Source organism: Sphaeramia orbicularis, chromosome 11 (genome assembly GCF_902148855.1).
Source record: "Sphaeramia orbicularis chromosome 11, fSphaOr1.1, whole genome shotgun sequence".
NCBI lineage: Eukaryota > Metazoa > Chordata > Actinopteri > Kurtiformes > Apogonidae > Sphaeramia > Sphaeramia orbicularis.
The window spans coordinates 22,735,059-22,760,558 of record NC_043967.1 but is presented as its reverse complement, the minus strand read 5'-3'; the positions used below and the strand labels follow the sequence as shown (position 1 = coordinate 22,760,558).

At 38.0% G+C, this 25,500-nt stretch overlaps 1 protein-coding gene across 8 annotated transcripts in view; it reads right to left on the bottom strand.

The window, feature by feature from the left end:
• Positions 1 to 25,500, bottom strand: part of col16a1 (collagen, type XVI, alpha 1) — a 144,569-nt gene that overhangs the window by 105,171 nt on the left and 13,898 nt on the right. For all 8 annotated transcript variants that reach the window (XM_030147680.1, XM_030147681.1, XM_030147683.1 and 5 more), the window contains exons 3-4: positions 2,853 to 2,921; positions 2,631 to 2,748 (exon numbers count right to left, since the gene is read on the bottom strand). In XM_030147680.1, the coding sequence (XP_030003540.1) occupies positions 2,631 to 2,748; positions 2,853 to 2,921 (187 nt within the window). The remainder of the gene's footprint in view (positions 1 to 2,630; positions 2,749 to 2,852; positions 2,922 to 25,500) is intronic.

Genomic DNA, 25,500 nt, shown 5'->3' with positions numbered 1-25,500 from the left:
GGCATCACTTCTACAGTTTGTACAAGCAAATATGCCAGACATATCATGTGTAAACTAGCGACAATAAGTGCATGTGGTCACAACCGGAAAACCAAAGGGCTGTTTCACTTAACTTTTACAAGTGTCAGTTGGAAATGAAATGGTACTTCTGGAAAAGCAATCAGAGACTGACCCATGGTGCATTTGTTGCCAAGCGTCTGCTTCTTACACAACTGCCACTGGACAGCGCTGGCATGTTGAGTGATTGTACTGAGGCTGATTCAACCAAGGAAATTCAGTCTCTTCCTTTATCTTTGTACGGACATGGCACGAAAAGTAAGAGCCTGTCGACACTGGCCTACAAAAGATGACAGTCCAGCAGGAAATTCACTTCATTTTATGACTTGTGATATATTCTTAGCTGCACATGTTGTGTTTATAGGAGATTTGTCTGCAGGTTGTGGAAGGAAAGCAAATAACTGATGTACAATTAAGCCTTTATCGGGCAAGTGACAATTTTTGGTCATTTCCACACATATTACAAGATAGTGACAGCAACAGTTACAGTGAGGACAGTGAGTCTCTGGTCCAATGTGGTCTACAGGGTCTGTAAGGACCACAGTGAGTGTACCTGCTTTGTTAGGTACCATGAGGTAATGGTACTAATGTAAGGAATGATGTTCAAAGGGATAATGTGGATGTGGACAGGGGTCTGGATCAGCACTTAGGTTCTTCTAATGCTCTAAAAGTGATGTTCTAATGTTCTAAAATATACCTTAGAGCTGTATGATATATTGTTTGAGCATCGCCATGTACGTGTGCGCAATAGTCACATCACAGGTCCTGCGATGTAGGAGGCAAATGAACTCAACGTGTTCTCATCTGATTTCATCCTGGGTACCTGACACACACTGGGTGCAGGCATCCACCAATCACAATTGTTCTTAATCAGTTCGCTGAACCAGACCACGCCCCTGCACATGGAGTGAGTCGCTGGAAACAACATTAAAAAATGAGCAACGAACAAGAGAAAATCACCGAAAACGAAGACTCGGTGCCAAAAAGAAAAGCAACGTCAGGTATCTGGAATTATTTTGGCTAAAAGAGGAATGATACTGAAACACATGTCCTGTGTCAACAGTACCTTTCACCTGTCGCCACAACAAGAGGAAACACAACTAATTTGTTTGACCATTTATGTCGGCACCACACAGCTATTCTATCCTCCTGAGTAGGGCTGCACGATTAACCGATTTTAAATCGAAATCAGATTTTTTAATCTGGACGAATTTTAAAAAAGGGAAATCGTAAAATCGATTTCATCTCTCTCGTGCCTCCGGGCCGCGCGCTTGCGGGCTACCGTAGGCTCCTCCTCCTATCAGTGACAGCAGTCTGTCACAGAAGTCCGTGTAATGACCGGACTTTAAACGTGTTAATGAGCCCGCAGTACTTATAACACTGTAAGCCGTGGCTTCACGCACGGATCCCGCAACTGAAATAGAACTGCATGTGGATCACTCATCTTCCGTTGTCCTGGATCCGTACCGTACTGTCCTCTTCCGAACTGGGTCTGGGTCTTGGGGTCAGCAGCCTCAGCAGAGGAGCCCACACAGCCCTGTGCCCACACACATCCACCAGCTCCACAGATAGAATCCTTCCAGCGTGTCCTGGGTCGGTCTGCTCCACAGACGGATCCCCCAGTTTAAATAGAACTGCATGAGGATCACTCATATTACATGGTCCACGGACACACGACTGATGCCTGTCACTGACTTACATTGGTATCACTTCTGTGGGCCCAGATACCCCAAAAAGAAAAAAAAAAAAACACTTTTTTTTTTAATAATTAATTTAGTTCTCTTACTTGCTAAATTTTTCATTCACAAATGTAAGTTCTGTAACACAAAACCAAATATTATTTATTTTTTTAAAGACGTTGAACTTTATTTAAAGCTGTTCAATAAATCTGGAAATAAAAAGGCTATAAAACCATCAGTATTTGCTCTGATTTGGAAATTGTATTACAGTGTATTCCCCCTGGCAAACTTATGTTATTTTCTTGTATACATTGTTTGTACACTCTACTTCATTCAATAAAGATTTAATTAAGAAAAAATAAACTTCTGTGGGTTCATCACATGATACCATCACAGATTTGAGGTCAGAGGAGTGCTTTCATTGTGGGCTGCTCACCAAAACCACATGCTGACTTCTGTTGTCTTTTGTAGTTTTACCCAAAAATTGAAATCGAAAATCGAGTTTTTAGAGGAAAAAAATCGGGATTTTTTTTTGTTTGTTTGTTTGCCAAAATTGTGCAGTCCTACTCCTGAATATTTTTTCATATTGCAATATATATCGCAGAGTTACAAAAAATCACAATGTCAGTTTTTTGCAATATCTTGCAGCCCTAATACACTTTTAATGTGTTTTTCTTGTATTTTTTACTTCTTGTATTTATATTTTTTTGCCACTTATGGGTAAGGAATCAAATACAGTAACTTCATTAACCTTGATTTTCTACATAACAATAAAACATTTTGAAAAATTTCACAAAAGTAATAAAGTCTTGTTATGTCCTCCAATAACACACTAAGGTTGACATTTTGAATTTCAGAGTATTTCTATGTGTGCCCTATAAAGGGTTAACTCACTCTGTGGGACGTAAGAGTGCAGTCTTGCCCAGGCGGAGGATGATAGGTCCACGAGGGTTGCGGATCTTCTTGACATCTTGACTCTTCAGCAGGGAAAATCGCCTCACCAGGTTAAAACCTATCAACAACAGACATGAATCAGCATCCACACAAATGCACCACATATATATCAGCTTCTGTATCTTTATCTCATATCTTAATCTATATATATCATCTTTTCACCGGTAATATTGTGCCTGGCGGACTGAGGAAACTTCCACTCATCCACTTGCAAGGAGGGGCACTGCTCATCTGTGGAGACAGGAGAAAAGATTAGACTAATGCAGAAATCCTTAAAGTGTTAGACTGGATTATTTGAAATAGGGTTGTATGAGATAAATATCCATAGGGAGTGTGTTACTTGCAGTATATTGCATGATTCCGGTTAGAAGAACCACAGGGTTTAAGGGCATGGAAGCTAAGTAATGTAGTGCTGTGGAAAGGGCCGGCAGCAATAACTGTATTTTAGCAGTCTAATAAAAGGCCTACAAAAAAGCAGTGTCGGTTTAAGTGTATGCTATATTTAGAATACTTTTACTGCACTACCTTGCCACCAGCCAGGTAAAAAGACCGCTGAGGTGCTCTTGAACACAGCCATTTTACCTTGCAGAATCCAAGAACTGATGGTGCTTCAATCAGTTTGCCGTTTATGAGGCATTTTAGTCTGTGAAGTTTTTTTTTTTTTTTTTTTTTTACTCATACCATGCAACTAACAAACAGATGATGTGATTTTGGCAGTGTTATACCAAGACTTCATGTGTCTCATGGGGTAAAACAGCTGTTTTTGTCAATGGACTCTGACAGTTTCAAAGTGACTGACAAAAGGCTTTACCTCATCATCTGACAGAGCTGTCTGACAGCAAGGTGAAGCAGTAAAAGTATTATAAGTACATGCACGTAGCCTGTGTGCCTTTTTAAAGTGTGTGAAAGACCTTTGGGTGCTGGCCCATGACAGTTCAACATCTCCATGCCCTGTATTCCCATGGGATCTCCAGAATAGGGCTGTGCTTAACATCATCTCAAACTCCACTTCAAATCATCCACACTAATGCCCTGTCCATTAAGCCTGTAACAGTACACTAAATTTTCAGTTTTGTACGTTTTCGGTTTTAAAAGCCACGGTTCGGTTTTTTTCAGTTCGGTACGGAAAGAAAGAAAACCCCTCAAAATGTTTTTAATGCATTTAGGAATTTTTGAACATTTTTCCACCAATTTTTGGAGACAATAGAATATAGAAAAAACAGAAATAATATAATTCTGCTGCTATAAACCAAATAGAAAATAAAATAAATAAAATATTACTAAATGTATTTTAAACATTAGTATTGGACTTTTCCCTGAAAGGTAGTTTTGCACAAACAACAAAAATCAAATCACATTTCTGTCAGTTCACATTCTGCATAAAAATAACAAAAAAATTCCACATGAAGTGCAACATTAAGAAGAGGACAAACTGGTATTCTGTTTAAACAAACTGAGGGGCAACAATGACAAATAAATTAACCTAATTATTTATTTTAGGACAACTAACAAACTGTTTAGGCCACTTTGTGCACTTGTGTGTGTGTGTGTGTAGGGTGCGATTTGTCAAAAACACAGGAGGGGGTAGGATTTTTTTTTTTTTTTTTTTTTTTTGTCGGAGCCGGGGGGTATACACGTGGGGGTCCACTCCATAACTAACGCTGGCGTGAAACGAAAGTGAAACTTTACATCCTCTCAACTCCTTTCCAACTTCCAACTCCCGGGTTCTATTCCTCTATGATACAGCGTGTGTGTGTGAGAGAGAGACACACAGACAGACAGACAGAGCTCGTGTGTTTTAGAACTACTGTAGTTCCTAGGGGCCAAACAACGTTCGTCTTATCGTCTCTTTCCTCGTTGTTGTCTTTCACCTGAACCCGTACTGATCCCAAACTGGACTGTAATGATGGAGGAGGGTCGTCAATCTATTCCCTTCAGGTTCACATCATATTTGTTGTTTTTTTAACCTTATATCAGCTGCTATTTCATATTTCGGGTCATTGTGCGCTCCTTCAGAATGTCCGTGTGGAACTTGCACGGATTTAAAGTTCTGCATCGAACAACGTCTTTCGTTCCTTTTTCTTTTTCTCATCATACTGTGCCGTTTCGGTACAGCTGTGTACTGAACCAAACAGGTGCGTACCGAGATGGTTCAGTTCGGTATGTGTACCGTTACAAGCCTACTGTCCATGTAAGTATATTGTACATGTACATCTTACATACATGTAAGATATTTTTCTGAACGTGTATTTTTTTTTTTTAAATTCTGACAACAGTAAAATCATTTTGCACAGTATTTCTGTCCACAGAACAATACAAAAACACCTACAAACTGGTGCAAATGCCCAGACAAACTATCATTTCTGATGGATGTACAGACACTGTGGATATTGGACTTATCAAACACACCACCTTTAATCTGTCATGATGTTGAGCAGCAATGACAAGTTAAGTTCTACACTTCAGTCACTTTCATCCTTGGTTTGGGCTGTGGAACTATATATTTCTATTATGTAACTTTCACAACAACACTAGTACATGTGTGGTCTGGTCATGTCCTAAATGTGTCCATGCTAACATGACTGTATTGCGCTGACTTGTACACCTATATCACTTATATTTAATGTTCCAGGTGCATGCTCTTTACATAACACAATAATATACATGTATAAATTGGGGTATGATGCCATCATTTTCTAATTTGCTTATTTTTCCCCTCCACATGGATATGCACAAAGTTTTCAAAACACTTTCACCACGGAAAGCCTTTCTAAAAATGGACTTTTCGTGCACTAAAAATCCATGTACACAAAGCCCAAACATAGAGAAAAAAACAATTCTAGAAAAGGCTTCTACACATCAGTGCTGCGGAAAATAATGACATGAAAGTGTGAAATGTTTCACTTAAATTATTCACACCAGTTGCTTTGCAACAATGCAACACAATCCACAGTCTATGTGTGTGATCCCGATCTGATACTGCCACACATGTCCTTCACTACATTGTATTTGTCATTTTTGTGTGGCTACAAATCAACAAATATAACACTATTGTTGTCACATGACACATACTACACAGAGATACTCAGCTGATGCCTTTATTTGCTCTGTCAAAGCTTGAAAAACTGACCTTGAAAGAATGAAATGGTTTTTCATTGCAAAACGTTTGCATCATGAGTGAAAATACTCATGATATGAGCAGATGTCTGTGTAGGTTCTCATTTGTCCAGGTCATCGTTCTTTTAGGTTCAACTGAAGAAGTCTCTTGGATGAGAGACAAAATGTTTTCAAAAGAGCTAAACAAGTCCAGTTGAACTGTTGAACTCCCGTGTTCGAAATTTGTGTTAGAATCTGTATTGTGCTGACAGCCAGTGTTCACTAAGTCAAAGCTACATTCAAGGTAAAATCCTCTGTTGGTTTCAATCATATGTTATTTTCTTTTTCTCTTTTTTATTGATTAAAGCCCTTTCTTCTCTCAAGCTTTTCATTGCCTGTCTTCACCTCTTTAACAGCTGCAACACAGTATAACACAAGCTATGTTATCTTAAAAATCAGACCAATAGCCTTGCATCTCACCAGCTGTTCTTTCAAGAATCAGTACCAAGTTGAATGTGTGAGGTTGTCAGGTTCTGCCGCTATGTTAGAGTCCTGTGGTCTTGATGCATCAATCTCCCAATACAAGTCCGTACATGACTTCCTATCAGAACTCAGCAGAAACAATATTGATATCTCTAACCATTTCCATGATATAAACCAGTGATACTTGAAGTGTGGTCCGTGAGAGGATGTCATAAAAATGTCTGATACACTGTTTCTCAAATCACCCTCATCTGACTTCCAAAGCAAAGTTACAAGTACAGATAATTGTTTTCTAAATTAAAAGCAAATCAAATGTAGCCTGAATAAGCCTAAGAGTAGACTTTTATTGAATTTATCTATACAAACCCACGCTTTGCGTCACTGTCTCTATACAGTTAGGTTACCTTGGTTTCCTATTGTCATATCAAAGACCTCTTGTGACTTGTGAATTGTGGTGGAAATGAAGTAGAAGAGCTAACTAATCAGAAACAAAGAGTGAAACGAAATTAAATGAAGAGTGACTTGAACAGTTTAAAAATATGACAATGGATCGGTGACTGAAGAAAAAAGCTGGAGAAACGACGACCAATGTTAGCAACAAGATGCAAAGACATTCTGTTAGCATCGAGCTGTTAGCACCATTTGTAATATTCAACAGACTTCATTTGTAATATACAAAATATAATAATATTGTAATATAGGCTGTTTAAAAGGTTTTGTTTTTTTTGCAGTGGGAATGGGAAACTGGCCAGCTACTAGGGTGGCCCATGAATTTTTTTTTCTTTTTTTTGATAAAGTGGTCCTTGGTGTGAAAAAGTTTGAGAACCCCTGACATAAACCATCAAAATATGCCCTATTGTAAGTAAAGGCACATTTAAAAATTAATCAAAAATCTAAATCAATGTAGATATTGTCCAAAGCTACATATAAAATTTCAAATTAGTCCGACCAGTAGTTTTGTCACAGAAGATGTTTGAAGAAATTACTAACAATGACAAAGACGCCAACACCAAAGGCAACGATGGACATAGTGCCTTCACAAGAGCTCATGGCCTACCAGCTGGAGAGCTAAAAACAGTCTGCTAATTAAAAAAAAACACCACACAAACTGCAAACTTTTACATCTAATTCAAATATTTATGGAATGTCAAGGGTGAATCTTCATATAACTAATCCAAATCTCCTCTCATCCTGGTACTGTTTCTGCTGGGTGAAATGGACAGTGAGAAAGAACACAAGGTACACGCATTTGTCAGAAGGAGAAATATTGATCAGGAAGAGAGTCAGAAGGGTGAAAAAGACTGAGGAACAAAAAAAAAAAAAAAAAAAAGCGCTAGATGAAATAAGGGCAAAGCTGTACAGCCTGGTCTGACGGGCTGTCTAGCACCAAGCTTGTCTGTCGCAGTAGCGTCCGTTTGATGGATATGTTCTCACCCTGTCAGGAGAGGTTACAGAGAAAAGTGTTGCCTGTCAGAGCCTCCTACTGGAGCACAGGGGGGAGATGTGAGATGTGGAGAAAACTAGGATAGAACAGGTAGACATGGACCCTATGAATTACTGAGAGCCACAGTTAATTGATCTCTTTGGGGCCAAGGACCCAGGCCGCTCGTGAGATATTCTTCAGGGCACTGTTTTTCCCAAAGTTTTTTTTTTTTTTTTCCTACTACAACTGCACGGAATCTAACGGCACTATCCAAAAATATATCATGCTACTGTCAGTTACATTCTTAACCCTTTTAAGACTGCCGTTATTGGAGGCCGCCAAGATGTCCTCATGCTTTCTTTGCGATAAAAGTGTCCAAAACTGTCTGTTTTGCCAATTCTTTTGCACCTTTGTTTTCAGGAAGAACTTAACTTTCAATATCTGGCCATTACTTATTCATTCATTTTCTGAACCTGCTTTATCCTCACTAGGGTCATGGGGGTCACTGGAGCCTATCCCAGCTACTTATGGGCAAAGGCGGGGTACACCCTGCACGAGTCGCCAGTTTATCGCAGGGCTGACATATAGAGACAAACAATCACTCTCACATTCACACCTATGGGTAATTTAGATTAACCAATTAGCCTCTCAGTGCATGTGTTTGGATGGTGGGGGGAAGAGAGAACCATCCAAAGACAGAGAGAACCCATGCAGACAAGAGGAGAACATGCAAACTCCACACAGAAAGGTCCCACTGACTGGGGTTGGAATCGAGGCACAAGTGAGGCACAAGTGCTATCCACTGCACCACTGTGTCGCCATTAATTATCAGTATTATAAATAACAAGTGGTGCCAAGTACAACAAACCCCACCCCTCACACATATAATAGCTTATTTTGGCTTTGATCCTGCTGATGTCATCATGTCTATGCTTGTGCAGATGTCAGCATATCAATTGTCTCTATATGTGTGCCAAGTTTGAAGTAAATTGAAACAAAGTTGATGTTATAGACATGAGAAATGTCGCCCATTTTAAGTAAATGGTGTGTGTGTGTGTGTGTGTGTGTGTGTGTGTGTGTGTGTGTGTGTGTGTGTGTGTGTGTGTGTGTGTGTGTGTAAAAATTCATTTAAAAAAATGTACTTTGACCTTTTTCTAAAATGTAACCACATCTATTCTGGGTCACTGGCAATCTATAATCCAAAGTTGGTATGAAATCACCCAATAGTTGTGCTGCTACAGACATTTCAATTTTCGCCCATTATAAGTAAATGGGGGGAAAAAAACAATTTAAAAATTAATGAAAAAAAATTTGAACTTTGACCTACTGTTGCCAAAATATAATCATATCTATTCTGGGTCACTGGCAGTCTATAAACCAAATTTGGTATGAATTCAACCAATAGTTTTGCTGTTGTAGTGTTAACAAAAAACAAAGTAACAAACCGGACCCCTTGCTTCCCCTTCGGGGGGGCAGGATAATAAATGCTTAAATCAGTGTGTTTTAGTGAAAAAGAAAAAAATGGATTTGAACTTTTTGCATATTTACTTTCAGAAACAACTGTAAATGCTCATAACGAACCTTTTTGAGATTGCAGAAAGAAACTTTCACCTATTTTACATCTGCTCAAACATGCTTTTTGGTCTTGAACATTCAGTATCCGTATTATGGCTTCAAATTTTTTATTTCCAGGTGTTTTTTAGCCTGTGTGTAAGTCTCTGAAACAGTTCCTTTCTACTTGTAATAGTGTCCCACATTGCTGCCGTAAAGTGTTATATAGTGTTGGAAAGCTCAAGATCTCAGCTTTCCAATGACAGGAGTTACAGTAATTTGAATGCTGTCAAGTGCAAAATGCAGTGGAGGAGAGATTGTCGTTGTTAAAGGGTTAAACACAGACACATGAGTTGTGCAACACCTAGCAGCTGAATATCAGATATTTTAATTTCACCTCATTTAGTATTCAAAGTCAAGCAAAAGTGCTCATAAAAACCTAAAGCTGCTGATGGCTCAAAAGCTGTTTCACTGGTCCATTTGCGTAATTGGGTATGCAGAAGAACAGGAACAAAACTACAGTTTAGGGCCTAATTCAGATATAGGGTTCATTTGAAGGTCACAATTGACTGTTGCTGCTAAACCGTGAAAAGACAAAATACAGCCTGAAGTAAAAGCCATCTTTCTTAGACATAAAAAAAATAACAGTCTGCTTTAAGCCAAAGCAATGTTTTCATGTCGATTAGTTTTATGGATTCAGTGTAATAAAGTTGTTGAAAACTTGTTTTTGGTGAAAAACTCAGTGAAGTGTGAGAAGAGTTGAAGGCTGGAAGAATAGAAGGGAAACACACAGTATATGTTTCTGTTTTTAACTTCATCCAGGCAGAAGTCACATTAAAACGAGGTCATAAGAGGTTAATATCGTTCCTAAAATTTTAACATCCAACTGGCTTTAATTAAGAGTCTGGGATTTAATTTCATGAAAGCTGGCTGAAACAAAAAATGAAATCACATTTAGCGCTTCATCACCTATAATCAAGTTCATCACTTGACACCCTGCAGCTTTTATTCGTCTTGGTTTCAAAGCACAAGGGCAGTATTTCAGCCTTTTTTTTTTGCCATCATGGTATGAAAAAGAGATGTCAGAATGTGAGGGTTTTAGCTGAGAAACACCTGAGATAAAAAGTCAAGTGACTTCTGAGTGATGAACAGATACAGAATGGTTCAACTACGGTGTGTATACCTTTATACAGGGTGTATCAAAAAAATATATATACATTTTGAAGAATTACCCCCAGTTTCACATTTGATAATTTTTGGAATTTTCTTTTATGGATGTCGATAGGTAGGGGATTGGTGGATATTTGTCCAAATTTACAAACCCAGGTTTTCATGCATGAGTGAGCCGGGGCAAATTGTGCAATCTAAGTTAAAAGTGGTTTGCATGAAGTAGCGGTGAGATTTAAATCCAATCAAAGGTCATGGGAGGGGACAATGGGCATCCATCTTGTTTTCCACAAAATTGCCAGGTTACAGCATTAACACTTTGGCCACCATGTTAATTTCAATTTCATTTCTTTACACATGACAGCTGTTCCTGCCTTTCAAAGTTAATTCAACTTGTTTAGGCCTGAAAATGTCACTGAGGACAGGCCAAGTTAGGGTTAGGGTTAGGGTTAACCCAAACCCCTAACCCTAACCTTTGATTGGATTTAAATCCCACCGCTACTTTGCGTAAACCAGTTTTAACTTGGATTGCGCAATTTGCCCCTGCTCACTCATGTATGAAAACCTGGGTCTGTAAATCTGGACAAATATCCACCAATCCCCTACCTACTGAGATCTATAAAAGAAAATTCCAAAAATTATCAAATGCGGAACTGGGGGTAATTTTTCAAAATGTATAGTTTTTTTGTTTTGTTTTTTTGATACACCCTGTAGTTCAGCTTTTTGAGCCTTTATGTTACATCCCAATCTCTTTCCCACACACTCACACATACTGTATATAAGTTGACTAGTCCATCCTGAAAGGTTTTCTGCTTATTCTGCACAAATACAGTCTGAGTAGACTCGCAAAGGCTTTGATGAAAAAAGAGAAACCTACACATTTTTACACACATACACAAAGCTTATCTCCTCTGCTTATCACCACACACAGGTATTTCAAGTAAAGAGAAGATAAATTCTGCCTTTTCTTCTCTGTTATTTTCTTTCTGTGGAGGGCTTTGTCAGGAAGACAGAAATCTCAGCTGTAGGCAAGAGGGCAGAACAATGAAAAGTTTAACAACACAAGACAGGAGAAGACTGAGAGAGAGGTGAAAGGATGAACACGAGATGGGCAAAAGGCGAAGAAGGTAAAGAGCGCAATGGGAAAGAGGGTAGGAAGGAGTCACTTGAAGAAACTTTACTTAAGCTCTGTAGTGCCCTTGAGTTCCTCTGATGTTGACTTTCTTGGATTTATCTTCGCAGTGGCCACAGGCTTTGCAAGAGCTTTACACTGTCTGACTTAGCTCAGTTGTTGTCTTTCCAAAGCAAAGTGGAAGGAGGTAATGCGATACTACTTTGGCTTCTGAACCACCATTTTGAAAGCAAAAGTATTTGTTTTTGTTATCACCAAGTTGACCTTTCACAGCTAGATGTAAAAACTGAAAGTCAGAGCTATCTGCAAGGGTTTAAGGATGTGTTAATTCTAAAAACACCATCCATCCATCCATCCATCCATCTTCTGAATCACACAGTCCTTAGTCCTATCCCGGCTATCAATGGACTAGTGATGTCCCAATCTGGACTTTTTTTTGTTTACAATACAATTAGATTTTTTTTAGGATTAGTTTTGCCGATACCGATCTGATACCAATCCAGTACTTACTTTTTACAATGAAATTTTGATTTAAATTTGGAGTCATTATTTATAGGTTATTATGTTATTATTTTACTTGAGATCACAATTGGCCTGAATGTGGAACCTGAACTAAAACAAGTATGACATCTTTGACTCTTAATAACTTTAGTGTAATTTTTGCTCTTTCAAAATTCAAACTGTGGGACAAATTAGAACGTTTGGCAGGGCGGTTTTGGCCTGCGGGCTGTATGTTTGCCACTGCTGTAGTGGGTCTATGGACAGGTGGACAGGTCCATCCTGGTATTACATGGGGGTGCATTCCGTGCTGTATGTTGGTGATGCGCAGATCAGCGGGTTACTCACAGATCAGGTTGGGGCGGGTTAAAAGAATATCAATTTATTTACGGGTTAGGTTGGGTCGGGTCAAATAACTCCACAAAAGCCCCACAGGTTGAAAAAAACCCAACATGCATCACTACCAGATCATAAAGTGAAAGTGAAACCTATAGACGCTTTACTAAGTCCTCTAAGCCTTGTGTTGTTGTGAAGCCAATTTCCTTTTTCCCTACCTTCAGAAACTTTAACTTGAGGGAGCAGGACATGTGTTTACCGGGCTGGGTCCGGATTGGCCCGATCTCGGCTAAATCCAATTCGATCTTCTAAATAATGCCAGATCAGCAGCTGATACTGATCTTTAGATTGGATCGGGACATCCCTACAATGGACAAAGGAGGGGTACACCCTGGATATTTCATCAGTTCATGGTAGTACCTCAATAAGCAGGTCAAAGTCTTCCATTCACCTGAAGATCTTATTAATGGTGCAATAATTCAGAGAAGGACCACCATGGCACTTAGAGTAATATGCCCCTGCTCCACTAGTGCAAAGATTTTGCAAAATGAACATTCTTTTCTTAGTTTCCACAGCCTTCCTTCTTGCAAAATATCTCCCTAAATATAAGAATGCAAAAAACTTGTCTACAAACACTCAAAAAAGGCAACAAATTGCATGTTGGCTGGCAACTGTGTACATCAATATCAACAGTACATAAAACACCTCAGCAAAGAAACACCAGAGCATGTGCAATGAGATCTGCTGACACCAAAAAGAAAATTGGCTAGAAATATACTTAGTTCTTTGACATTTTTTGTTCATGTTTATTTATGACACATAACTTCAGATGCTGTGGTGAAATCAATAGTAAAATGTGAGTTATAAGTGTGGACAGCTAGAGAGCACATATACGGAAGCTGTATACGAAAACTGTCACTGAGCTGGATGAATTCTGTGGGCGGGGTCTCACCTAGGTGAGCTCATGAATAGTAATGAGCTCAGGCATTAACACATCACACTGACCAGCTTTTCTAATTGACCTGATTTCTCCTCTTATTTCTTTTTGGTGCCAATAGCAGACAGAGGAGGCAGCAGTTCATTTTCAAATTCACTACATAACACAAACACCTATGGACCAAACATATTTAAAATATATATATATATATATATTTTTTTTTTTTTAATACAGTAAAAGCGGTTTTGTGTGGCAGGACACCTTTAACATTGACACCAGATGCTACTGAATAAGGTTTCGGCCATAGGAATGTGAACAAAATAGATCTGAAGCTTATGTGATGACTCGAGTTATATACAGTATGTTTGTGTGTTTGTAATAACATCTGACTTATCCTTACACTCATGGGAAAAAGCAAACTCTTTGTACATTAACAGAGAGGATGGATGATATTTTAGTGGACTGTTGCATACTTAAGCACTATTGGCAGTTTTGGCAAGGGATACACGGCAGAACTTGAACCCCATTTCCTCTCATGCTGTGATCAAAGCAAAGCATTTTCTTGTTGACAAGCTAATTAGCACAAAGTATGAGTGCCACTCCAGGATCCTGCTAGTAGCTGCATGTAGCCTTTAAGAGATTGGATGGTCTTGGCTACGTTTACTTCCTCTTTGATGGGTTGTGTTAGAGTTTTGCCAAAGCAGGTAATGATACTACAACTGGCAGTCATGCAGCTCACTGCTGCGAGTGTTCCCTACAGTCTCCACTTTGCCAAAGATAAAATCTGAGGACATTTTAGGTCTTTAGAAAAGACGAGAACTACTTTTTAACTTGGATGACATACAAGCAAAAGGCATCATATAAGGACAAACCTAGAATGTTTGATTAATCGTAGTGGAAATGTATCAGTGTACAGAAAGATGAGCATGAGAACCGTACGGTTGCTCAATATCACAGCTACAATTAATTATATGTTCTTTCCTACATCCTGGTGGGTCAGACAGCTATATGTCACACACTCCAGAAAAGAACTTTGGCATCTTGTTGTGGCCAAAGTCTGCAGAAGTCACTGTCTTTAGATCTTTGCACTGCTTTTTGTGAGAGTATACACTTGGCAGATGGCTTCAGAAGGCTTTCATTAGGGAGGTCAAAAGTCTGCTCTTAATGTCAGTGTTTGCAGTGTGTCTTTGTAATATTAGAGGGTATGGTGTTTACTGAATGTTCTTTACAATGTGGCCCTGTAAGATAATTAGACTGAAGAGCTGATGAGATGAAAGTCCTCTTCTCTCTCTCAGAGGGTGAGTTTTCTAGTTCCTCAAGCTATTAAAAATATGCAACACATGGGAAAAAGGGGGCATTTTGGGTTATATAGTTGTTGATTCATTACAATTACTCAGTGTAGTCTAGGTGATGCTAAAATGAGCAGGGAAATAACAAACAGAAGGTGAGGCAGAAGGAGAAGGGTTAAAGTCAGTGTCTCTCTCCCCATGCTCTCGGGCAAATGAGACAGACTAGGGGAACATTCCTGGTTGTTTTCCCAGAGATAAAACTGCAATACTGAGAAGTGGAAAGACTTAAAACGCTGTATTTTAGAAGGATGAGCTCACTCATTTTCCCCTTTGTAGGCCTCTGGCCCACTTTCAGCACTCTATAACAGGCACAAACTGGACCCATGACAAATTTACAAGCTCTTGACAACAATAAACTTGGAGAGGATTTCCATAGCTATATACTTCTCAAATGAAATTGTGCTGTTGAAAAATTCTGACACGCCATTTCCAAACCTGTACTTAGTTTGTTCTGGTTCAGATCAGTTGATGTTTTGGTGGAGTTTCTTTTCAAAGAGAAAAAAAATCCAAACAATTTAAACTTTATCTCTCCAAAACCATGTGAGAATATTCACTCTGCTCACTAAGCAGATGTCTGGGGTGGGAGTAGGAAAGTAAAAACAGGAAGGTCCTTTGTTGTGGACTAGTGCATATTACTGTGAGAGAAACACTGCAGTGTAACTGAACATGTGAGGTGGTATTTGTTGGTGGTAGTAATTATCTGGTTAATATACCAGATCAAACATGCCTGGCTACAGTGGCTGTTTGGCCCAGACTTGAGGTTTACATCTGGTAGGTGGGTCAGGTCGAGGTCAGCTCATGCCTCAAATAAACACTTCAAGAGGTTGTTTGGAATCAGACTGACAACCTGTCCATAATAATGTAGGTATTTTGAAAAGTGTAAATTGTATTTTTGGTTGCCAATATTAAGATTTTTAAAATTGCTTTCCAAAGACAATTAATTAAAACTGGTAGAGTTAACAAAACAATGGCTTCACACTCTCATTTGCACATGTCTATTGTTGCTTGGCTTAATAAACTTACACCTGAAACATCAATTATGGATCATACAGATGTATAAAGCCTTGTCCATACAGAGATGAAAACAATCTATTTATTTTTTGTATTATAAATTGTAGAATTGTAATATATGTAACCATCTCAAGAAATGTGTCTACACAAAACCACTGTAAATACTGTACATGCCAGGCCTGTAAGTGGCGCTGTAATGCTGTCCCAGAAATACATTAAAAAAAGAGAGAGAGAAGACATGGAGCATGTGCCTAAACCTCCTGAGATGTAAATAAACACACACAAAGATCAGCTATTGTTACTGTTGTTGGTGTGGTTTAGCACGTACGGGCTTTGGCATTAATGTTTCAAAAAAGATGTGTATTGGTTGTAAGGGTGGAGTTTTGAGATTTGTTCATTCTGGGACCTGGTTTCAAAAAGGTGTGTGTTTGGGCTCCTGAAATGTCAGTTCTATATGGATGAAATGTCCATATGATAAAAAAAAAAAAGAAAAAATCTTTTGCGAATACACATGAACTCATCTCTATGTGGACATCCCCTCAGTCAGTGTCTGACCGGCAGTAGATCGATGTCCACACTGACATATTTGACAGACACTGTCTCCTGCTTATATTATTATCTGAGGGTCTACAGTTTCCACAATTTAAAGTCCATGAAACATTGGTTTGTCTTGGTTTGCAGTCGTTTTTACATTCTAGGGGAAAATACCTGCTTAGAAAAATATCCATATTTATGTGAACTGGGCATGAGACCACCTCTCCTCGAGGGTCTTGCTACAGTTGTTTGGTTCTGCACCTGAGAGCAATTACTGTTCGCACCTGCCCGAACAAATTACTACAAGCAGGAGGTAAACCAGTCCGATTTACATGGACTAAAAGGACTTAAAGACTTAACACCCTTACATTAACGCTGCGTATGACTTTCATCACCAATTTTTCATCAAATCTGTAAAACCCGAGTCATAGCCAAAGTGTCACGAATCCGTAAGCCTTTCCATGATTACGCACCTGAATCTCTTACCTCACGGTGAACAATTTCGAAGTGTACTCTGGCATTTTTGGAAATTTGTCATGACGTGCACTCTGGGAAATGGAGCTCCATGCAGCTGCAGTAGCAATAGGCAATAAAGCTGTGTGTGTGCTTGTTGCGTGGAGCTCCACTTCCTACAATGGGTACGGTTACAAGATGTTTTTTAAATCCGATTTATTTTTCCAGAAGAAATTAATTCGGAACTAAAGTATTTTCTTTTCTGTTTACATGGAAATGTTAAACCCGAATAAAGGTTTACATGAGGTATTAATGAGGTAGATAAGTGAGGAAAAGGGTTTGCGCTGCTGTGCTCACGTTGCCTTGTCTTCTGTTAGCTTAGCTTAGCATAGTCACTGCATTTCCATGGTCACACGTAGCCAGTTTTTTAAAGATGATTTGTAGTCTTTTGTAAGTGATTTTCTGAAATCCGATTCTCCCTAATTATTTCTTTAGATCCATGACTTACTGCACTCATACAATCTTGGGACTGTTGTGTTGACAGAAGTTGGAAAACCTTTATGTTGAAAGGGATGCATGCGCTAAATTAGCTTTGCTTTACCGTTTTAGCTTTGCATTAGTTTTTATTTCCCAAGATTTTGTTACTGCAGTAAGTCACATCGCCATGATTTGAGCCTCAATTTGTGATCATATTGACCCCACCGGACTAAAGTAATGATTAGGGAGAACTGAATTTCACAAAATCACTCATAAAATACTACAAATCACCTATAAAAGCCTGGCTACGTCTGACCATAGGAATGAAGCGATTATGCTAAACTAGGCTAAGCTAAGATAACGGAAGGGCTGCGAGAACAAGGCATTCAGTGCACTGCAGTGCAAACTGATTTGCCCACTTATCGAACTCATTAGTGCATGACAAATGAATGAATAAAAAACAAGTGGTGAACTCTTCCTTCAGGGTTTTCCAGGCTGGTAGATCCCATCAGAATAGCCCACTGGAACAGTTTGGGTTGACTAGACTGCATTGTATATTCTTCCGCCAGCGCAGAATGTGTGCGTCATCACGACAGGACAAGACAACGAGCATGTGCAGAATGGCAGGAATAAAGTCCAAACGGAATAAAGGGTTTACATGTCTGAGGAATAATTTAGTTCGGAATAAAAAGGGGAATAAATCAGTGACTTTATTTGGGTTTAAATTTAATCCCAACTTTTCTTTTTCAACTGGAATAAGGTGTTTACATGGGCATCTTAAATAGGATCTAACCTTTAAACAAATTAAACCAGGAATAAAAGTTGTCATGTAAGCGCACGGAATGAATGCAAATTTCCAAAAATGCCTGAGTGACCTACCGGCTCTGTTTGTAAACAAAGGGACTGTTTATGGTAGAGTACACTTCGAAATTGTTCACCGTGAGGGAAGAGATTCAGGTGCGTACTCATGGAAAGACTTACAGATTTGTGATACCTCAGCTATGACTCAGGTTTTACAGATGTGATGAAAAATTGGTGACGAAGCTCGTAATCAGCTTTAAGTAACAGGTTGCCATTCTGTCCAGTCACATTTTAAGTGTACTATCCATACTGATGTTGATGAATACAGTTATTTGCACAATTCTCACATAAAAAACCCACAGCATCAAGGCAGGATCACATGTGGAGTTTTGAATGTCTATCAGCAGTAAACATTACCCATCAGCCACAGAGACAGAAGTCCTATGCTTTAAGGCAGTGGCATCAAACTCATTTTATCTCAGGGGCCACATACACCCAATGTGACCTCAAGTGGACCGGATCTGTAAAATAATAGTATAATAACTTAGAAATAATGACAACTCTAAATGTTTCTTTATGTTTTAGTACCAAAAAGTATAACATTTACAAACTATCCTTAAACAAAAAATGTGAATTCTCAACTTCCATGAACAACCTGAAATTTCTTTTAAAAAATAGTTGCAATTTTAACCATGTTATGCCTCAGTTTCTCATTTACTCATGTGTATTACAACTTACAGATCACAGTGGATCTACAAATACACAGAACATTTAGTACCAGGCATCTGGAACTGAAAAATATAGAATTTATCTTTCTGATCATTACAACTTGATTGTTTTTGCAGATTCATCCTGAGGGTCAGATTGAACCCTTTGGAGGGCCAGTTTTAACACCTGTGGTTTAAGCTAATCTCCAACTCTACTGCATATGTTTACATGGTATACTCCTGGCTTTTACAATAACATAACTTCATTATTTTTCTCCTATCTATCTCATCTGATAATCTTGGTTTTCTATTCTGGAGCTTTAGCAATTTTCAGTTGCTCAAGATTTGTTGGTTCCAGCTCCTTAAACATTAAAATTTGTTGCTTATTTGTCAAATTCAAGAAAAAAACATTACTTAAAAAAGTTAATTATAATAATCTTCACTGGGTTCTCTAGTGTATGGGTGTTTCGTGCTAACTGATAGATATTGTTTCAGTGCAATTATTTATAACTCAGTGATACCTGAAAACAAACAGCTTAGTTGTACAAAAATATATATCAGCAAGACTTTACGGAAGGCAAAGATTTTTCAGCAATTTAATCAATCTGAGGGCAGTAGTCTGTCTGGCTGATACACTGCAGAGCTGCTGTGCACTCATGCTGCTCAGCTCCTCAACACTAGTTTTACTTAAACCTGCTTTTCTGCAGTAATGTCAGCAAATTACCAGTGAGGAGAGATTTGGATGATTCGGAGAAATAGTGATAGGGTGTGTATGGGTGTGTGTGTGCATTTGAGGTGTGTGGTCTTTGCTGTGACAAAGTGTTATAGCTGCACTTGTGAAAGCACTTTCTTCAAACCACTGGGGGAGAGCACTCAGGGGAGCTCCAAGCTGACTCAGTCTCCTCTGAAAAGCTCAGACTAGGGTCTCCCAAGAGGGACCCCCTCCTCTACGAAGCTCCCTTCAGATCTGTGTGAGCCATGGAGGGTTTGTCACCCCCCACACACACACACACCCACGAGTGGTATCACAGAGCGGGGCCTTCAACAACACACAGACAGTGTGATGAGGGAGTATGACAGTTCAGAATGAAATAAATAAATAAACAAGACAATGAGAGATTTCTGTTCACCTCTGCGCCTCTAGAGTTGTGTCTCTGCCGTACACATGCTGACAGTACACACATTTTCTCTCTGGTGCAAAGATAAACACACATCTCCATATGCACATACTTAACCCATAAAGGCCCAGCGCTACTTTTGGGACTGTTCCCAAATGAAATCTTCTCTATATCTAACCTTTTGTGACTGATATATCACCATTTATTACCCCGTTCCCCCCCAAAGGGAAGGCAAAGGGTATTGTTTTTGGTTCAGTTTGTTTGTTTGTTTGTTTGCTTCTTTGTTTCTTTGTTTGTTTGTTTACACTCCAGCAGCAAAACTATTGGTTGAATTGGTACCAAATTTGGATTATAGATTAGAATAGATCTTATAGGACAGACTATACCTCATTACATTTTGGGAAAAGTAGGTCAAAGTTTGAATTTTTTACAATTTTTTTAAATCTTTTTTTTCCCCCATTTACGCTGAACAAAAATATAAATGCAACACTTTTGTTTTTGCTCCAATTTTTCATGAGCTGAACTCAACAATCTAAAACTTTTTCTATGTACACAAAAGGCCTGTTTCTCTCAAATATTGTTCATAAATCTGACTAAATCTGTGTTAGTGAGCACTTCTCCTTTATCCTTTGCTGAGATAATCCATCCACCTCACAGGTGTGGCATACCATGATGCTGATTAGACAGCAGGATTATTGCACAAGTGTGCCTTAGGCTGGCCACAATAAAAGGCCACTCTAAAATGTGCACTTTTACTGTATTGGGTGGTCCGGGGGGGGTCAGAAAACCAGTCAGTATTTGGTGTGACCACCATTTTCCTCGCACAGTCTTCTTCATGAATTCTCTTCAACAGCTTTGGAGATGGCTTATGGTGGAGAAATGAACATTCAGTTCACAGGCAAAAGCTCTGCTGGAGATTCCTGAAGTCAGCATGTCAATTGCATATTCCCTCAAAACTTGTGACAACTGTGGCATTGTGCTGTGTGATAAAACTGCACATTTTAGAGTGGCCTTTTATTGTGGCCAGCCTAAGGAACACCTGTGCAATAATCATGCTGTCTAATCAGCATCTTGATATGCCACACCTGTGAGGTGGATGGATTATCTCAGCAAAGAAGAAGTGTTCACTAACACAAATTTAGACAGATTTGTGAACAATATTTGAGAGAAATAAACCTTGTGTGTACACAGAAAAAGTTTTAGATCTTTGATTTCAGCTCATGAAAAATGGGAGCAAAAACAAAAGTGCTGCATTTATATTTTTGTTCAGTGTATTTACAATGGGTGAAATTCCACATGTCTGTAGTCGCAAAACTATTGATTGAATTCATACCAAATTGACTTTATATATTGCCAGTGACCCAGAATAGATCACATTACATTTTGAAAACAGTAGATCAAAGTTCAAATTTTTCATGAATTTTTAAAATCTTCCCATTTACTTATAATGGGTGAAATATGTGCGAGTGGTGGGGTTTGTTGTGCTTGGCATCACCTGTTATAATATTATCTTCTGAATTTTGCATTTTTTCAGTATAAATCAGGTATTTTCCTGTATTTACTTCACTAACCATGGAGATGTTCATAAAAGTTGAGATTAAAGTTAAGGGTTATATCAAAAACAGAGAAAACTGCAGAAAAAGTGGCTTTTTTGGTAAAATATATCATTAACTGAACATAAAACAAGTGTCTCCATCCACTGTCATTCATCAAACTCCATGGGTTTTACTGGTGAATGAATGTTGTAGAAGATGACGGTGCTTCCGTGTTCAATGCAGAGCCTCTGAACGTCCAAATGGGTCATATCTGATGATCATGAAAAGACGACAAACTGTATTCTACACCAATTATTTACATGGACTGATAGGATTAATGGATCAACAGGTATTAAACAGTTTAGATCAGTAGATAGTTTTGGTCGGTGATGGAAGTTTGGGTCTTTAAGGGTTAAAACCATCCCTCATACCCATACACACACTTAAGTTTCACAGCCCATGATGAGAAACACAACCACACATGGTAAACACACACGCTTCCTTTCCACAGCCTAACCACACGGCCACCGGCAGCCACTGGCACAGCACACATCCTGTAATTACACTCTTTCATTGTAGCTTTTGGAATTCTACTGTAACACACACAGGGCACACAGACACACGTGTACAGACAGACAGATCTCCATTAAACTTGGTGAGTTTCAAACAATGAAACTGTTGAAAAACGTCTTAGAATCCATCCAAAATCCCATTTTATGTACAACAGAAACATACAAACATTACACATACTGACAAAGTCGAATGCATCTCGTGTTTCTCATACGTTACTACCTGAAAATCTCCTCACCAGTTGGGATCCTGTAATACAAACTATACCGGCATTTGTGTACTGTATTGAAATTAGTGTAACATTATGGACTGCCCACATTTGTATCATACAACGGCAGATTAGGGCCACATAGGAAAATAAAAACACTTGCCACTATGAGAATAAAGTCATAGAATATCGAGATAAAACCTGTAATTTTATGAGAATAGAGTCGAAAAGAGTCATAACTTTACGAGACTGAAGTCATAATATTATGAGTATAATGTCATGTTTCAAGAATAATGTCATAATATTATGAGAATAACGTCATAAATTCAAAACAGGTGGGAAAAATATTGATAATTTACAAGATTAAAGTCATGCCCGGTCGTCGCATAATGGACTTGGAACATTTTGTGAGGTTATACTTTCATTTGGGGTTTACGCACGGTGAAATACTGAGCCTATTAGCCCACCATCACTTCAGTTGTTGCGTTTGCTGTAACCGGAAACTGTCATCAACAAGGCTTACGGCTTACAAATTCTAAATTATGACTTTTTATCACATCATTGCGAATTTACTTTCAAAATATTACGACTTTAATCTCATAAAAGTACGACATTATTTTTGTTAAATTATGAGGTTTTTTTTAACAACGACTTTATTCTTATAATATTATGGCTTTTTTTCTTGGAATATTATGACTTTGTTCTCGTAGTGACAAGTGTTTTTATTTTTCCTATGTGGCCCTAATACACCGTCCTTGTATCATACTACAGACTGGACTGCCGCCTATATTTGTGACTGGCTTAATGCTAGAACTGTACCAGTATCAGTGTAAAACTATAAACTAAAAGCTACTACACCCTATTCAACTACTGTAATAGTCTACAAAGAGCCAAAGTTCCACCCCTTCTAGTGTTCATCATAGGACGCAAGTTATGAAAAAAGTATAGGTTAAATTAAAAAAAAAAAAGTTTGTTGCAAAGACAGTAAAGAAACATGTCGTTTTGTGTGAAACAGCTAACAGGACTGCACATTTCATGGCATGTAAAAAACATCACCAACACCAAAACAGCAGCTGCCTTAGTATATTTTACGTCACTCTCCCAGAGTGAGGTGAAAAAGAGTTAAAAGAGGTGAAAAGCACAACAAGTCTGAGCATGTTGAAGCTTTGGAGACATCTTCATCATAGACAGAGACAGTTACCATGACGTCACCTCCACAGCTTTCAGCTGTATAGTCTTTGTGTTCACGTTTGATATTTTAACATTTTTAGATCAAACTGCGACTTTGTAAAATTATCTTTTAAATTGTCAGACATCAAATGTGTAAATAATGGCACAATTCAAACGGGATCAAAAAGTATTCCTCACTCTCCATTGACTGTCATTCTACTTTTTATAAAAAGAAAACTTAGGTGCAATTGGGCACAATTTTTATTTCCTTTATTATCATTGAGTAAAAAGCAATGAAATTCAAAGCCTGAACTAAAATGGAGCAAGTAAAATGAAAGCAAAATAAAACTGAATAATGCACACTGCTCACATGCACATACACATCCCTGTGTCCTCAGTCATAACATTATTGCACTGATATTGCACATTGCAGTTTACACATATATTCTTTGGCTCACTGAATTACATTATGGGTATGTCCAGAGATTGCATAATGTGTATCAGGAAGTATTATGCAATTCAACTACTACTGGCATGATACTACAGTCTCAGACATACTGTTTACTATTTAACATGTTAGCATAGAATTTTGGACATGTTATTTGTAACTAATTGTAACTTACTAGATAATTAGCTTACTATTTTATGCATTACTAACAGTTAAAACCTCATTATATCATATGTATATATATATATATATATATATATATATATATATATATATATGTATATATATATATATATATATATATATATATATATATATATATATATATATATATATATATATATATATATATATATATATATTCTTGTGTGCTAATGTTTTCTACTTTGCTTTGGGCTTCCATAATTTGCTAGCTAACTGTATTTCTAAGATAACAGCTACCTAAGTTTCCCACTTAAATGATACCAGCCTGTACACTGCAGCTAGCATCAACAAATGACTAGCTCTCACAACACACTAAAACACAAATACAGATGTAACATACAAGCACAAATCTTTCATATTAAACCTTTGAAATAAATATTTGCAGACTTTAAGGCAAAACACTGTTTTTTAATATGTAAGACTTCAACTGTTGTGTTGCCTTTCCTGGGCATTCAAGACTATAGGCCCACTAAATGCCCCCTTTTTGTGGTATGTCATGTTGAATATCAGTAAAAGAACAGAAAATGTAGAATTAATTTAAAAAAAACCATCAGACAGGATTTATGTTGAGACATGTCCATCTTGAATCATAAATCATATACTGTATGTGTAATGTGGAAACTAGATAGCCTACTGCATTGTGGTATGGGGCAATACATACAAATCAAATACTAAATTTATTAATTGCGAAAAAAGGCTGAAAGGGCCATTACATTTACAACTTATAATGGACCAACAAATGAATTATTAATTAATCTCCAAACACTAAAATTCCATGATCTAGTTGACCTATACACTCCTAAAATAATGTTCAAAGTTAAAAATAACCTCATGTCAAAGGTAATCCAGTCATCATGATCTTAGAGGGACTGAAATATTCACAAAGAAAATATTTAGAACTAGAAAAGCACCCCCCCCCCCAAATCCGTCCGTAACTTTTTGAGTTATCTTGCACATAGACAGACAGACACACAGACAGACAGACACACAGACAGACGCTGGCAAAAACATAACCCCCTTGGCGGAGGTAACAAATATTATGAAATCCTGTATGTCTGTCAGAGGAGTAGATCTGTGGAACAGCTGCACAGATGAGTTGAAACTATGGACCTTTCTCTTTCACCTTAAAAAAATATTTATAAATATGACTCTTAGTAGATATCTGAACTTTAAGTCTTAAGTTTGTATGCAACATTTAGTATTTATTTCAGCATTCACATAGTCTTCATTGTCAGTGTGAATATGTTGTGTTTGTTAACCCTAAAATGCTGAACATATCATATTTGATACATGAGTTTTGAAGCCCTCTACATGATCAGTGTGATATTTTTTGTCTTGAAAAACCTGATGTATACAATTAGATACATGCAATACACAGATAATCCACCAGCAGGGAGGAGTTCGTTCACTAGAGGCCTTTCCAGTGACACCACAAGACTGTCATTAATGAGGAAGGAGGCAGAACTTTGCCAATTTTGAAAAGGAATTACCAATTTGTTAGACATGTTTGTGTTATATTATGTTTTTGTTTGTTCAAAAATACTAATATTTGAGCATTGAGACCTGATGTATCAAATATGATACAAAACAGAAACTCATACA